This window comes from Haplochromis burtoni, unplaced genomic scaffold (assembly GCF_018398535.1).
Source record: "Haplochromis burtoni strain Fernald_Lab_line unplaced genomic scaffold, NCSU_Asbu1 Contig_90, whole genome shotgun sequence".
NCBI classification, from domain to species: Eukaryota; Metazoa; Chordata; class Actinopteri; order Cichliformes; family Cichlidae; genus Haplochromis; species Haplochromis burtoni.
The window spans coordinates 1,963,413-1,979,894 of record NW_024582451.1 but is presented as its reverse complement, the minus strand read 5'-3'; the positions used below and the strand labels follow the sequence as shown (position 1 = coordinate 1,979,894).

Here is a 16,482-nt window from a genome sequence, read left to right as displayed (position 1 = left end):
GCGTGTTTCATTCCCTAATTGTGGTGCAAGCAATTGTATGTGAAAGTGTGTAGTGACAAACCGACTGAGCATTACATGAGTGCAGTTCCCATTAAGTAGTCTGTGTAATCAGCCATGCAATGCATTTGGTTTGCACCATAGAGCACCATAGAGCTAATCCAGGGGAGCATATGCAAGTCGGGGAATCTGATATGGCACAGCGCCTTTGGAAATTTGTTAAAACAAACCATAAATGGGTTTTTTCAGCCTGAAAATTGGGGCAAATTATGTCTGTCCATCCATTTTTCAATCGACTTTGTGGGCGCACTGGAGTCTGTCTCAGCTGTAGTACTGTGACAACCTGGCCAGGCCACCAGTCTGTTGATTGGCTTTTGGCATTGTTTCTCACCTCACATCTTTTCAGAAATACAAATTTCCTTTCTCCATGAACTGGAATCTGCTGATATCCAGCATATTTATTCATTAACAACACACGTGCAGTGTCGCAAAACTGTCAGCGACATGCTAGCATAGTGTGGAAGCCCTTCATGAATCAATTTGCAAGTAAAACGCAGCAGAACTGCCACAGAAGCGTGCACAACAATAAACCTCGGAACCAGCTACAAGCTTGCAGCCTCGGTATGAGCAAAGGATCAAATCAGGTACAGGAAAATTATGGAGATGAGTGAAAAAGTGAAAAGGATGGATGACCTGTTATCTGGAGAAGTTCTAAGCCTACTGGGAATTGATGCATTGGAAGTATCTGATATGTTTTTGTTGTATGACGTATGTTGTTCATTCAGTTCATTTTCAGTTCATTTTTTGCACGTCTTTACAGAAGCAGAGCACTTATTTTGTTTTATTTTGATGTCAGAAGATCCTGTAAGTTACTGCATTTGGGGAAAATTGTGAAGTTTGTTTTATTGTGAAAAGACAATTTTGCTTTAAAGTACATTTTTATTTGTGTATGCTGTCAGTAATTGGTCAAGAAAATTACAATCTGCAAAAATGTGAAAGATCTGAAAAGCGGGGACCTTCAGATGTTTGCTATTTTTAACTTTAAATCGTTATTTCAGCCATGAGTCGGGCTGACTGTGTTGCTCAGCTGAAGGTTACAGGGATAAGAAGACAATCTTTGACCTGTGGATTTCTGAGCTTTGGACCGGAATGACAAAGACAGTTCATTTACTGTCTTCTTTGAGCTTGGACAAAGGAGCTTTATGTGACGCCTACCAAAGAGGAGATGTTTTTTGTTGTTTTTTTCCTAATAACTTGTCGTGTAATTGACATTTCACTGGAGCATCTGTTAACCTTGAGTCACTGTGCCACCCAACACTAAACGGTGTATTAAAGCCTGCCGTTTAACTCAACAGTTTCCCCTGCATGCGAGTCTGAAGACACTCTTTGGAGGAGCATCAATGTTTCATGTGGAGATCTTTCTTTTAAGCCTTACTTGCTCGCTGAAGACCTGGCTGACTTCGACTTGTTAAATTCCCCATTCAAGATGCGCCACGCTGTGCGTCTGTCTCCCCATGCTAAGAATATCACGCCTAAAGGATTCACTCTGTGACAGAAAAAGAAGCTAGTGATCAGTATGAGTGCAGGATCATTTCTCACCTCTCAGGAGCAGAGTGTCTCTCCTCAGAATGAACCAGGGACAGTTTGAGTAAATAACAAGCAGATGGTGTGATCATTAAGCAAAACAAACATTCCTCTGGTGCCCGCCTTTCCTCCACAGACAGAAAACAAGGCCCTCTGTGATGCATGATTCATCCTCTGTAAGGCTTCACATTCTTTTGGTCCGGAAGAATTAGGTTGCTTCTTTCTGTGACCTGATTCATATCTACCATTATTTAGCTCCTCTCCATCTCTCTTCATGTCTTCTCTTCCACTTCTCCTCCTGCCTTCCCTTCTTCCTCTTGTCATTTGTTGTTTTCCAGCCTTTATTCGTAACAGGCCAGTACACTGGAGCTGATAGTACAGGAGTCTGCTTGTGCTGTGATTTATACACAACTACACACTGTAGAGGCCAGAAAGCTGCTGCATGCTGATTACATAGTGGATTTATGATCAAACAGCAGCATCTGGGATGTTTTGTTGTACATCCAATTTATTTTCTGGTTACTACAGCTGATAATATTCATAAACACCACTCTTTTGCTTCCTGTAAGGCTCTCTATCACAGCTTTTTCCACCATAATGTGAATCACGCTTGGATTGGTCCTTTACCTGGAACTAGTTTGAAGTGGGAGACCTTACCAGGGGCAAATTGCCCCTGACCTTGTAGATGCAATGTTCACTAAGGCCCACAAACCCTCTCTCACAAGCTATCCAAACCTTCCTGGACCCTTTGTTGAATCATGAATTAACTGTGAGCACATTTTGCGGAAGATGAGTTCAGTTTCACAGGCCTGATAATAAATCACTTAAATAAAACCTGTGTTACAAAGTGAAGTAGGCTAAATAATCTCACAAAGCCTGAGAACAGCTGAGAAATCATTGACATCTTTTAGCTTGAAAATTGTTATAAAGCCATTTCTTTGGGACTCCAGTGAACCACGGTAAGAGCCGTCATCCACAAATGGAGAAAACTTGTGACAGTGGTGAACTTTCCCAGGAGTGGCCAACCGACCAAACTTATCTCATCAATGACTAATCCAGGAGCTCACAAAAGAACGCAGAATAACATCGGCAGGCCTCGCATGCGTCAGCTAAGGATTAGAATTCATGATTCAACAATAAGAAAGGGAGTGGGCTAAAAATAGCGTCCATGGAAAAGTTTGTATTTGCCAAAAAAGTCTTGATGGTTCCCAAGACTTTTGGAAAAATATTCTGTGGTCTGATGAGACCCAAGCTGAATGTTTTGGCAGGTTTGAACAGTACTAACAAAGAACATTATACTAACAGTCAAACATGGTGGTGGTAGTGTGATGGTGTGGGGCTGCTTCTGGACCTTCTGCTGTCTACCAAGAAATCCTGAAGGAGACTATCCAACCATCAGTCTGTACACTGAAGCTCAACGGCGCTTGGGTTATGCAGCACAACAATAATGTAAAACACACCAACAAGTAGGGCTGTGCTATATCATACCGTTCACGGTAATACCGGTGTAATTTTGGGCAATGATAGGAAAATGAAATATCGCGATAGAATATGAGTAAAACGTGCATGCGCAGTGCCTATGTTTATATATGCACATGGCGGCGACGCAGAATGAGAAGAGCGAATTGGTTTGTAAAAATGCTGCAACTTCAGTGGTGTGGAACTGGTTTAGCTTTCGTCCGTCAGATACACAACAAAGCACTATTTTTGGTAGAGCATGCTAGCGGGCCGTCGTTATTACCGTGTTGTTTGGAAAATACGGCACACTTAAAATCAATCCTTTGATTTTTCTGAAAATCGACAGTGCCCTTCCTCCTTATGTATGAATTCTGGTTGTGTTTACTGACCTCGAAACGATTTTATGGTACACGGCGCTCGAAAATCTGTCAAATGTTTTAGTATGACTTTGCTAAGCTACGAAGCCGCACCGCTTGATGGATTGTCGGAGCATTACGGCTATCGTAGGCAGGAGCCTCGCGGAGTGATACGTACTGTGCTTCAACATAATATTACCGTATTGTGTGTGTATAACCTCTTTAAGTTTTGTGGATATTATACATGGTTATGCTGAGGATATGTCGGCCAATTTCCACTGGAAATGCCTTTTGGTTAAACTGTCAGCAAGGAATCATTTGCACTGTTACATTTTTATATAACTTTAATGCACATAAAAAACAGCTGCTTGTTTAAGTGAAAATACATTGATGGGTTTTTTGCACTAATAAAGTTGTGGAGTTGTAAAGTATTTTGTCTAGTGTCAATTATATCGTCAGTTATATCGTTATTGCAAATTTTCAAATGTATATCGTGATAAATATTTTTGGTCATATCGCCCTGCTCTACCAGTGGACTAGTCAACCTCCGGACTCAGAGCAGACTGAAATTCTTTGGCTTTGCAAAAATCTATGTCTAATATTAAAAGTTGTTTGATCTGAGACATGTAAGAGTGCAGAAAATAAGAAGTCAAGAATGGGGCAAATGCAACACTTTCTGTGCCTGAGAGATTCACCCCTAAAGTGCGTGGATGCACCTTGCTCTCAAAGCTCACAAGCTGAACCTGAAAAACGTCATCCCTCTCACCCGTATGTGATCACTGAATGTGAATGCTGTTTGTTCCAGAGATGAGATCATTTGTACCTTGTGAACTTGCAGGTCAGTTCAAAGGCAGAGTTGGCTGCTGTAAATTGGCAGTGTTGTGCTGAATTCATGAAAGGACAAACGGATGGCTCATTTCTGTTTGGTTTTCTACTAATTCCATATTATTATGTTCGCCAGTTGTTATCATAGTTTGAATATTTATTTGGACACATTTCATATATCAGAACCTGGTTATTACAGTGACTCTGATATTATACAAATCACTGTGATGAATAAAAAGTAAAATGGTGTCATTCAAGCAGTATTTTCATATGTTTGAATATTGAGGTTATTTGTGCTTTATAACCACACAAACACATACACGTTGCTATACATGCCATATTATACTGTCATTCATTACACATTTGAAATCTAAACAATTAATGCCTCTAACATAACCTATTTAAATAAACTTACTAATAATCTGCTGTAAATGTGCGTTTTAAATATGATTCTTAAAACGTCTCAGTGCTGGGGAGCTTCTGTGTCTGGTCAGTTTCTCAGTACAGTTCAGTATTTTCTAAAAATCTTTATCACGCTGACAGCAGTAATTGCTATCCTGATGTATCGACGAGGTTTCAGTTGAATGTTCGGGCCATTGTCACGTTGTCACCTTCCATCCATCTGTCCCTTTGCTGAATGCGTGACGGTGGCAGTCAGACCACATAACCGTCTCTCCAAAGCCAGCTTGTCACAGCTGGCTGATGTGAACTCATCAAACGCCTCGGCTGTCGGTGCAGCAGCACCACTGGGCACTTACACTGCTGTGGTAGAGCTGGATCATTGGGGTTATGCTATTTCTGGAAGCATCGCTGGTCCTCTTGGCTCCTGAGAGCACTCTGTCTGTCTGTCTGTCTGTCTGTTTCTGTGTGTGGCGGGGGAAGCTGCCATTATTGAAAGCTCTCTGATTTTTATTTTTTTTATTTTATTTTATTTTTTACCTGCTTTTAAAAGTTAATAAACATATCAACTTTGATGCTATTTACATACAGAAAGCAGTGGTTGTTGAAATAATTTTTTTTCTTTTTAAATTTCCCTTTTGTGAAATTTGTGAAAATAATTAATTATTTGAGTGGGCCTCGAAGGTGACCACTAACACTAGCAGACATTTGAGAAATATTTGAGACATTTTAAGTTTTCTACTTTGCTCTTTATTATTGCTTTTTATAACTTCATCATGCTGTGTCAGATATTCTGATATATTTAAACATTATTTCACCCTGTGGTCTATTTTTTCTCTTTAAATTTTTCCTTTATCTGCTTTTATCTTATTTTCTTTTTGTGTGTAAACAGGTCTTTTTTTTTTTTTTTTTTTTTTTTTACCTAAAGAAATGTGGCTGTATTTTTTCCTGTGGACAATAAAACCCAGTGAGCTGTGTTATTTTTGAGCATGGTATGCTTTTTCTGAGTTACTTTAGGTTGCATAGCAACACATTTGCTCTCCAACTTCATTGCCACCTCCTAAAGGCCCCTCTAGTGAATGTAGACCCTCAGGCATGTTCAGCTTTCTGGCATTATTAGTGCAACACAGATGTAATTACGCCTCCAAACCTCTGCTTTTCTGCCATGCTGCATATGTGCTGAGCATTCATCTTTTGTATCATATCGAATGTTTGGGCTAAAGCCGAAACCAAACAAAATGCAGGCTGTGTCTGTTTCCTGATGGACAGAAATCGTAGTTTTCTTTATAACAACACTGCTGTTAGCCCAGAATCAGATCAGATACAAATGAGAGACAGACAGTTGGCTTTGCTCTGCTGGCCATTATGTCATCCAGCATATGCTGATCATAGATTATCCACTTCCATGATACATGTTAGCTGATGAGCAGCAAAAAAAAGGAAATGCAAAAAATTTCAAAGACCTCAGGTTAAATGAGTGATGTCATTAAACAGACCGCTGATGCTTTCTCTGCGAAAAATAAAACATTAAAAGTCTTTTTTTTTTCTCAAAAAGGAAACGAAATAGCCACAGTAACTTTTTTCACTTGCAGTTAGTATTTTCATGTTTTGCTTTTTAATGGAGTAGGAAAGATCCTAAGTCTTCCTTAAAGAAATAAAATGACAGTGGTGTGCACCTCTTGACAGTTTTTGCACTGCTGCTCCCGTTCAGACCGATGTGCGCATCTGTGACTTCAACGCAGAGAACAAACATCAACTTCTGTGTCAAACTAATGTGACTTCCATGTTGAGGATCATCACTGCGATGGTGATTGTATCAAAGCACCAGATCCCGAGCATGACGGGGAACCTGCTTTCAACCATCAGCTTTTGAGCTGCCATATTAAAAAGCCATTGTTTAGAAAATGTCTTCAGCTGCGTCTTTTTTCTAATTGATTCTAGCTGGGGACACAAATCCACTTTGGGGTCGCATCAGGAAGGACATCCGGGGTAAAACTCCAAATCAAACATGTGAAGCTACCCGCTGTGGTGACCACAGGTTAAGGGAGCAGCTCAAAGTAGGTTTTATTTGGTACAACGAGTCTATCAATTATCGCTCTGGACTCTCAATTTAACACTGAAAGATTTGGATGTCTGAGCTCTGGAAGCACATCTGGTGACCTGCAGGTAGATGGCTTATGTTTCATTCACAGCTTTTCATAGACAAAGTCTATACACAACAATCCAAACCAGCGCACATCCTCTTTTTCTTTGTCACATATAATCAGCATGCTCTGAATTAAAACACCTTGCTCTGCTTGCCAACATAATCTTTGGCTGCTGTACACAACTGAAGATTTTAAACAATGAGAGAAATGAAAGGGAACATTACCACAAATTTTGGATATAATATTAACAGAAACTTGCTCTGTCAAAAAACAAAAAGTCAATATTTGTGGAATGATTCACCTAAATTTAACCGTTGATATTCATATTCGTCATGTTCATAGGGCCACTACACCAGATCCTTACCTCCTGCAAATACAAACTAATAATAGGACTTAGTTGAAAATGTTTTCTAGATAGTGGAAGTTTTAAAATATAATATCTAAAAAAGACTCCTTCCTTCATCCCTTGAAATACCCTTAAATGTGGCATCATTTTCATCAAAAAGTGGAACATGTTTGATTTTTAATTAGATGAAATCACCCAATTTAAGTTTAAGAGTCAGTGTTTTGACATGTGCAAGTACATGTGGCAGAAAGAGACTTCCACTGAGTGCATAAATGGCATAAATCACTTTATGATTTCACTTGATATTATCGAGCATGCTTGCTCTCATGCTAAAACAGACTGGTCATGTTGAACTCACCACTTATACAGGAAAAATGTCAACCATGATATTGTGGTATGAGGATTTCTGTCACAAGGTAATGTAGAAAAGCCTTAAATAATGCCCTGTAATTACAGCAATGTGTCACAGAGTGTGACAGCGTGAAGGATTTTAGCTGGAAAATAAAATAAAATCCTGTTTCAAGTAAAAGAGTAAGTTGTGATTGTTTGACAGACACAGTGAAGCAGAGATGATATCAGTGATACCATACACTAAGAATCTGTTTATAACAAGCATTCAATAGATGACACCCTTCTCCCCGAGAACTTCAGCATAGCTGAATAATTGGAAAACGACTGTGCGTTTTCAGGTTGAAATTCCTTCCTGTGAATCTCTTTGCCACATCGTCCTCACTGCAACAGCTTTTTAGTGACTCCAGAATAGCTCTGTGTACTGATGCATGGAGACAGATGTGCTGTAGAAGTGTACGCAGAGGACGAGTGTTTGTGAAGCCATTCAATATTAATGAATACAACATTTCCAGCGTGATAAACAACCCAGATTCATTAGCCCTGAGAAGCTTATTACACTGGAAGCGAGAAGCGGTTAGTCTTTTTTCTTTTGTGATGCATTTAGACTCTGATAGGTGACTCATACAGAGATAATTTCAGTAAGTAAGAAATACTCGGTGTGTCTGTGGGAGCACAGAGAACCTTTCTGCTTTGACGAGTTTTTGCAGTTTCTTCTTTTGGCACTCTCGTCTTGGAGCAGGTTGTGTGGATTGCTTGTTTCCAGTAGTCAAGACTGAGGTTATACCACTAGAATTAATGCTAAGTGGTATCACCACCAACATGCCAGTAAAGTTGTTGTATAAGATGATGAAAGATGAGTCACATTCATTTCTGTTTCTTTATGCGTGCACTTGACATTTTTGGTTTGGTTTGTGAACATAACCTGTGCAAACAGACTTCAAATACTGTCCTCAGTTAATCCAACATGATAACATTTAAAGATGCTGCAAGCCATTTTCTAAAAGTTTGCATTTGGATTAGAGTGTCTCTAATGCTCAAAAGTAAGCTTTAATGTGGCCTGTAGCCCAAAAGTGATGCTAGGATCCTGCTCGGTGTTTAAAGAAACAAACAAACTGATCTTACTTTTAAAGATTTGCTCTTTCCACAGTGAGTCAGCACAGCTGGAACTAAATAGCTCGGCAATTCAGGAGTCAGTTGTCCGCTCTAGGATGAAGATACATTCTCTCTTATACTTATTCCCTCATTCTATGCTTTTAGGTTTAAAGGTCCCTAAAATGCAAAAACAGGTCAATAGTTCAACAGTATTGACTGTTAAGATGGACAATTTCCTAATTTCTTTTTCTTAATCAAACATTAGTTAAAAAGCAGCAAATTCAGCATGAATTGTTGATACAGGCTAAATACACGTCACAATTAACTGCAGCATCTATTTTAAATGCAGCTTTGTTTCATTTAAAATTGTTGCTTCAAAAATCTGATCCAGGTCTGCAACCAATCACAGTGGCGGTGTTCAAAGTTACTTTGATACATCGAGGTGGTGATAAAACGGCAGAGGTGGATTCAGTCTGCTGTCAGTCGGCGACTAAATTGGTCAAGTTGACAATTACATGCAATCTGTTTGTGATAATGTGGTGATTAAATGTGCCGTCTACACGGACGTTAACATGGACTGCTTACATTCAGAGTGTAGAAAGAACTTCATATATCTGAATTAGAAATTCCTCCACAAATAGTGACGTAGTTGCTGCAGGGCTGTACCTGCAGAATAGCGTAGGTGCCCATAGGTGCCGTCCTGCTTTTACTCCAGTTTGACTGAGTTATTAATGAATGGCAGAGTAGAGATTTAGTTTTAAGAAAGAGAATAAAAATGTCAAATATTATCAGCACGTTTTCATCAAGTCCCTCAAAAAGTAACAATCTGTACATTAAAATATGTGTGAAGTACAGTCCTGACCGAAAGTTTAAGACCGCTTGAGAAATGGCAAAAAAATCATATTTTGGATCTTAACAAGGTTCCAAGTAGTTTCAATATGCAACAAGAAGAAATGGGAGTGACACAAATACAAAAAATTTTTGAGCATACAATTTATTGAAAACAACGGTTAAACTGAAACAGGCTGTTTTACAGCTGATCATAAGTTTGCCTTTATAAACCCAAATCTGTGCAAAAATGTGGATTCATTGTCATTTTCTGTCAGGTAGTCACACTGTCATGATGTTCTAATAGCAAAGGCAAAAAAACGTTTCCTCTTTGAATGTTGTTGGGTTGTTGAACTGCATAAGCGAGGTTTCTCACAGCGCGCCATCACTGCTGAGGTGGGACGCAGTAAGACAGTCATTCGGAATTTCTTAAATGATCCTGAGGGTTATGGCACAAAAAGGTCAAGTGGAAGACCAAACAAATTTCACCAGTACCGAGCTGGAGGATCCAGTTGGCTGTCCGTCAAGACGCTGGACGATCCTTGACCCAAATTAAGGCCGTTACTGGTGCCGACTGCAGCGCCATAATCATCAGACTGAGACTGAAAGGCTTCAAAAACAGAAAACGTCTTCAAAGGCCTTGTCTCCTTGAACGACGGAGCTTCAGGAGGTGCAGGGGTGTCAAACGGCCGCACGCTTAGTCCAGATGTTGCAACATACCTCATGACTGAGAGGGTCCCTCGTCTGTGTGGTAACAACTGGATTTTTCAACGGAACAATGCTACAGTACACAATGCCAGCAGGAAAAGGCACTTCTTCCAGGAGAATAACATCACTCTTTTGGAACAATCTGTGTGTTCCTCTGATCTAAATTCAGTTGAGAACCTTTTGGGATGGATGGCAAGGGAAGTTTACAAAAATAGACAACAGTTGCAGACAGTAGATGCCCTTCATGCAGCCGTCTTCACCACTTGGAGAAATGTTCCCACTCATGGAAACGCTTGCATCAAGCATGCCACAGTGAATTTTTGAAGTGATCAACAATAACGGTGGAGCTACTCATTACTGAGTTCATGTTTGGGACTTTTTTTGAGGTGTGGTCCTAAACTTTTGATGAGCTGTAAAACAGCCTGTTTCAGTCCAAGTGTTGTTTTCAATAAATTGCATGCTCAAATAATATTTTGTCTCATTCACATTTCTTCCTGTTTTATGTTGAAGCTCTACTTTGAACCTTGTAAAGATCCAACCATGCAAAATACGATTTTTTTGCCATTTTTCATCTGGTCTTAAACTTTTGATTGGGGCTGTATTACAGTGGGCGTAATTTCAGTTTATATACACCCAAATTGGAAATTATAGTAATGTGACGGTTGATTGTATGATTATTTTTGTTAATGTCATGTCTCACTGTGCGTCCACAGGTTATGTCCCAAGCAGAGGGCCAACAGAAGAACCTTGTCCAGTCCATCGACTCCCTGCCCACCAAAGGGCCGCTCTCCTGTCTGGATCAGGACCTGCTCCTGCTCAAAGCTACGTCGGCTGCCACACTGAGCTGCCTGGGCGAGTGCCTGAACATCCTCCAACAGACTCAGAGCCGCAGCCAGGTTCCACCTCAGTCCCAGGTCTCCCAGCGCAACCACGCCTCCCAAGGAGCACCCTCCGGTGAGTCCGCCACGGGCCCCGTTCCAGTGCTTCTGCTGGAGCCCCCGACCCCTTCATGCCCCACATCCCCCTTGTCTTTTCAGTCTCCATCTCCCGAACCCAGCGGCAAGGCCCAGCTGTGTCAGCTAGACTGCGCCTCTTGTCCCTGCCTGATGGGTGCCATGAACTTAAACCTTTCCAGCAATTGTTGTTGAATGTTGCATTTGTGTGTTAAATTGTTGTCTTTTCTCATAAGCGTTGTTCTGTATCGCTTCCATTCATTTTTATGTCTTCTTCAATGTCCTCAGTTGCATTGAAATGCCAGCAGTCCTCAGAATGGTCGTGCCAAGTAAACGCATGAAGGAGCGCGTATGGCAATGATTTTAACAGAAAGTATTGTTTACAGAGCTGGTGCAGACATTTCAGATTGTCACCCTATATGCATGTGAGGGGAAAAAATCAGGGTGTATGTGTGAATGAAACCTTATACTATGCACTTCAACATCTCAAAGGTTCAAGTCTTTGCCAAAGGAATCCACACTGGTGCCTATATTGTTAGACCTCTGCCATGTTTAACCCTCTTTGTGCCAGATCATAATGGATCCAATAAAGTTGTTTCTATTTAAAACCGTTTACAGACTGAGGGTGGTTATATGGGTATATAATAATAATAAAAATAAATAAAAAAATAAAATAAAAATACCAACGGAAAGGATAAAGGAGGATGAAGGAAATTGAAGTCCATCAAATGTAGGAGTCTAATCCTATTTTCCAAGCAAAGAGGAATATTTGTAATCTATTTATACTTTCTGGGTTTCTATAAAACAATAGCATGATAAAGGTTTTCTCCAGGAGAGGAGAGGGGTTGATGTAAAGTAATACTCCTCTAAAAACCTGTTGAGTACCAAACAGTCGTTGCCCCTAGGATTGGGGAAAAAAAGAACAACAAGTGGCAGTGGCAGATGTATTCTGTTTGCAGTCACAGCAGGATGGATCACACCAACTATTCATAAGCTAGGGCACAATCTGGGGATACACTTCTGTCGACAAATCAACAGTTCCTTCCTATTATTGGCAATTGGCTGCTAATATGCCACTAAAAATACATCTGTGTTGAAATATTGCCTTGGAGGTACTGCATTTGGCAGTTTATTGGTAAAAGAAATATTACTGGAAATAAAAATAAGTAAAATTATGCTGTAGACGTGTTTGGGGAGGGTTTATGCTGTTTTGTAAGACTAAAGATTTAAATCACAGACGATTAGCATGAATTAGTTTTTCTTTGAAAGGTTGCTTGTGGTAAACCGAAGGTGTGTTTAGAAAGAACGCGAGTTTAAGTTGACTGCTGGGCCTTTAGAGGAGTTCATAGTGGCTACATTTATGTGTAAAATGATCTCTCAGAGCAGGAAGCTCTCACACTGAAGGAGTAGAGTGCTGTCCAATACAGCTCTTGCTAGTAATGAATAGAGGCTTTAACTGCTTTAGCACAAGCGAGAGGGATGTGAAGCAGACAAGCTGAGATGATATTCATTCCTGCTTTTAGGAAAAAAAAAAAAATCCATAAACTGAATGTGGATACTGAAGAGTTGAATATTTTTAGCTTCTAGGGATTTTGAAATCTGCTGTAACTGCTGTAAATCTGAACCGCTTTCCTCCTGCGAGCAAACTGTAACATTTTCCGATCCATCATTTACGCCCTGTGGATTATTCATCGGAGTGTTTGAGCCATAAAGTTGTTTTCCCACTTGTACCTGTAACTTTGGGAAGGTCGTTTGGGTTTGGATCGCATCCTGAATCTTCCAGTCCTCACAGTTTGTTGGTCTTCTTTTTGCGCCAGCATTCACCTTGCCCTGTACCTGTTCGTCAGACAGGGGGTGGTGTGGAGTGGGACCACCGGGCCGCAAGTACAGACCTCTTTCCTTCCGCATCCTGGCTGATAAGTCCCACGGGGGTCCAGCTGCTCCCTGCTTCCGGCATGTACCCGCCACACCTCAGTGAGGAGTTCGTTTTTGTTTTTGTTAGGATCCTCGGTCGTTAGCATAGCTTGGCTCTCAAGCATGGATGGCTACCTGAGTATCTTGTTAAAAAGCAGCTGATAAAGGGAGTGGCTGGCTGGTTGAATGGTATTGTTATGCCCATAGACCAAAGCATTGCCACTGCATGGGCAAGATAACTCTTGCAGAGAGCCAAGCATGAGGTTGGACTGAGTTTGGCTGGCACGTTTGTCCCTCCAGGCTTCCGTACTTTTAAACCAAACCAAAGCAACTTGCTTTTGAGTCACAAACCCAACATAAACCTGCCAGTCACACACCAGACAGCATTATTATCGGCTGATATCACAGAGGATCTTTGCTGCTTGCTCTAGCACTTTCTGGATCCCCTCCTTTCCGCTGCTCAGTCAGTGTCATAAAGAGCTTGAAGCCCCACCCACCCTACTCCTCTTTCCCCTGCACACAAGCAGCATTTTCCTTTAAGGAACTGAAAATCCATAAAGGAAATTTCCAAACCTTTGCGAACCAGTCCCCTTCAAGCTTAGCAAAAATTTAGTAAAGAAAAACGCCAGTCCATCTAAATATAAGTGAGAGCTGAAAGTCTTATTTAAAAGAGGTGAAAGGGGGAACTTGTAGGGGGAAATTCTGATGTGACAACATCATCGGGAAGTCTGAATTGATGTCACGGCCCAGAAATGGAAGATAAAGCCATTGGAAACATCTTCTGCATGAATGTTTGTGTCGCCACTGTTTGATCTCTGATAACACACCTGCATGCCTCTCTCCAATGGCCCGCGACATGCCCCAGCTCACCGAGTAGCTCTGCTTCTGGTGCTTCATTGTGACATCTTGGAGAAAGTATTTAATTGTAAAAACCCATTAATGAAGAAAAAAAACACAAAACTTCAGAAGTTTTAAATGAATAATTAATTACGTTCAAATTGAATTCTGATAAAAGCCATCGCCATCTTCAATAACCTTTTCAAAAAGTGCACACACAAAAACACTCAATTTCACTTTATTCACAGCTCAATAACAAATCTTGCCCTCGGGCAGAGCTGGCTGCCCTTATGTCTCCGATTTACAGGAGCCAGGTATCACTGGAGGTAGTTTCTTCGCACTTTCAGGTTCCTGCCAGTCAAACTGTTCAGTTGACCAAAGCAGAACCTGGCCTGAGGGCTATTTCAGCACTTTTTCCAGAGACAGACCCTCTGGGCCCAGCAGAATGCCAACCTGTATCAGCACAGTTAGCTTCTCACTAATGGATATCAAAGAGCAGCCTCTTGGTGCATTAGATATTTAACCTAATTTTAGTGCAGAGAGTGGATATGAGAAGGATCTCTGGTGTTGCACCATTAACAGTACTTTGTAATGGGATCCATTTCTCTGCTGTGTATTAGCAGCTTTTAACAATTGAATCTCACAGCTTAAAAATTGATCATTTTTATTTTACTGATAAAGACACTTAGGCCTTCATCAAATACTGGGTTGCTCGAGGACTGCATTGGAAGCCCTTCAAAAGTAGCGACTCTATTTAAAGTCTGAGGATGTAGTTTGGACGTTTCGGCACACATCCAGTGAGGAGCCTCGTTGTGATCTAACCTTTGACTCCTGTCGTGATTTTGAGGACTTTTCACCTGCATCTGCGCCAGCTGTTTAAAATAAAACCCTGCTTTATTTTTCCATTTACGTTGAGAACTTGATTCGACCTTGATCTAACCCAGCTTCTAGGTGTGAGTACCATAGACGTGCAGATAAACAAACTGCAGTAAATAAATGTAAATCCACCCTGTAGGAGCGTGGCATCTTTTGTTGCCTGCTGACACGTCTGGTAAATAAGTGGACCGAACATTCTCAGAGTTGACTTTGAGTTTTATCTGCATGAAAAAAAACCAAACCGTAAAAAAAACCTACAAGTTCACAAATTAATTAAAGGATTCAGGCCAGAGTAAATGAAGTGTAGGTGAGAAAATGTCCCGTTTAATCAGCTGTTTCACTTCAGTTTTTCTGCCTTTCCCCCTGCTTCTTAGATAAAAATACCTAAGGTGTCATTAATGCTGGAAATAAATAAGGAACACGTTGCCTTGTGAGCTCCTAACTTGTTCACATTAGCTCAGAAACTAATATTTTGAGAGACTGAAATGAGCCTTGTTATATTTTACTGCCTTCATTTTGTTTGTTGGTGCAGGTTTGGCTTCTGCTTTTGGTTTACCTGCAAGTCTTTTTCATGTACTCCAGTTTGGGAACCACTAAATTATTTTGCTTCGGAAAGCAGGATTTGATTAAATTACAATGAAGCAGGTGCTGATGTAACATTTAAAGACGATGCATGAAAATACTGATTTTAAATCAAATCAGCGCTCATTTAATCTCAAGCATCCATGTTGTACTTATTTGTGTACAATGTGTGCAGGTGTGGCTGCTTTTTAATTAAAGTTTCTTAACATTTTGAACGAGTTAGAAAATCCCTAAAAATGGGTCAGTTCTGACAACGCTGACATTTAACAACTGCGCCTTCAACAAAAGATCCTTGAGTTGGATGATCATCTCTGACAGCAAAAGCCCAGAAGGTGAAGACAGTAAAGGTTGAGCATTTTTGGGTATGATTTATTATTAAATGCACAATCGCTGCAGTAAGTGGAAAGAAATTGGTTGATTGATTTCTTTTCTTCTTCTTTATTGAGCCTTTGATCTTTTTGGGACGGGAATCAAATTTAATCTCCATTCTAGTCGCTTCTGTATGTTTGATCATGTGAATCAATACAAGGCAGGCTATAACACTGAACAAATATTAAATTCGCGTAGATTCATGCAAGGACACACATTTCCATCAGTCACACACACACCTTTATATTGAATGTCACATATATATATAAAAAGGAGAGGCTAATCTTGGTTTTCACCCTGATCCCTCTTTGATTCTTTCAACAACAATAACTTGTCGTTTTTCAGATGGTGCTCCTGTGTGGACTGTACCAAAGTCGCCCTCGGGGGAGCAACTGAAGAACGGGGGTCTGACTCCTTTGCAGTCAACCGAGCCCTCCCCGGACCTCAGGAAAAGGATTCTGCCCCATGGTGCTGAGGTGAGAAACATCACGTCACGCTGTCAATTATCGCGTCAGTATTCGGCCCGTCTCTCTGACCTCTGCTAGCTTGGCTTGGATGCTAAAGGGCTGCACAAACAGTCTGTATGATTTCTAACTGCAGCGTGTTTCATTCAGATCACTGTACAGCTGCTTGTTGAGAGGATTTGGTTGGATGGGTACAAAGAAAATCAATTTACATTTGCTCCTTTGGCCCTAAAGTTCAGGCTTATCATGCAAAGTGAATTTTAGTGTATTTTTTCGTCCTTTGCTGCATATTGCATTTATTGGATTGTGTGCGTGTAGCTATGAGCAGGAAGCACAGTGAGCATGGCATACAGCAAAGGTCACTTCCTGTAATTAAACTGTAAAAAAAAATACATC

The 16,482-nt window shown here is 40.6% G+C and overlaps 1 protein-coding gene across 2 annotated transcripts in view; it reads left to right on the top strand.

Moving 5' to 3' along the window:
• Window positions 1-16,482, top strand: part of LOC102294758 (oxysterol-binding protein-related protein 10) — a 92,174-nt gene that overhangs the window by 48,410 nt on the left and 27,282 nt on the right. For both annotated transcript variants that reach the window (XM_005927666.3, XM_005927665.3), the window contains exons 6-7: window positions 10,805-11,045; window positions 15,968-16,098. In XM_005927666.3, the coding sequence (XP_005927728.1) occupies window positions 10,805-11,045; window positions 15,968-16,098 (372 nt within the window). The remainder of the gene's footprint in view (window positions 1-10,804; window positions 11,046-15,967; window positions 16,099-16,482) is intronic.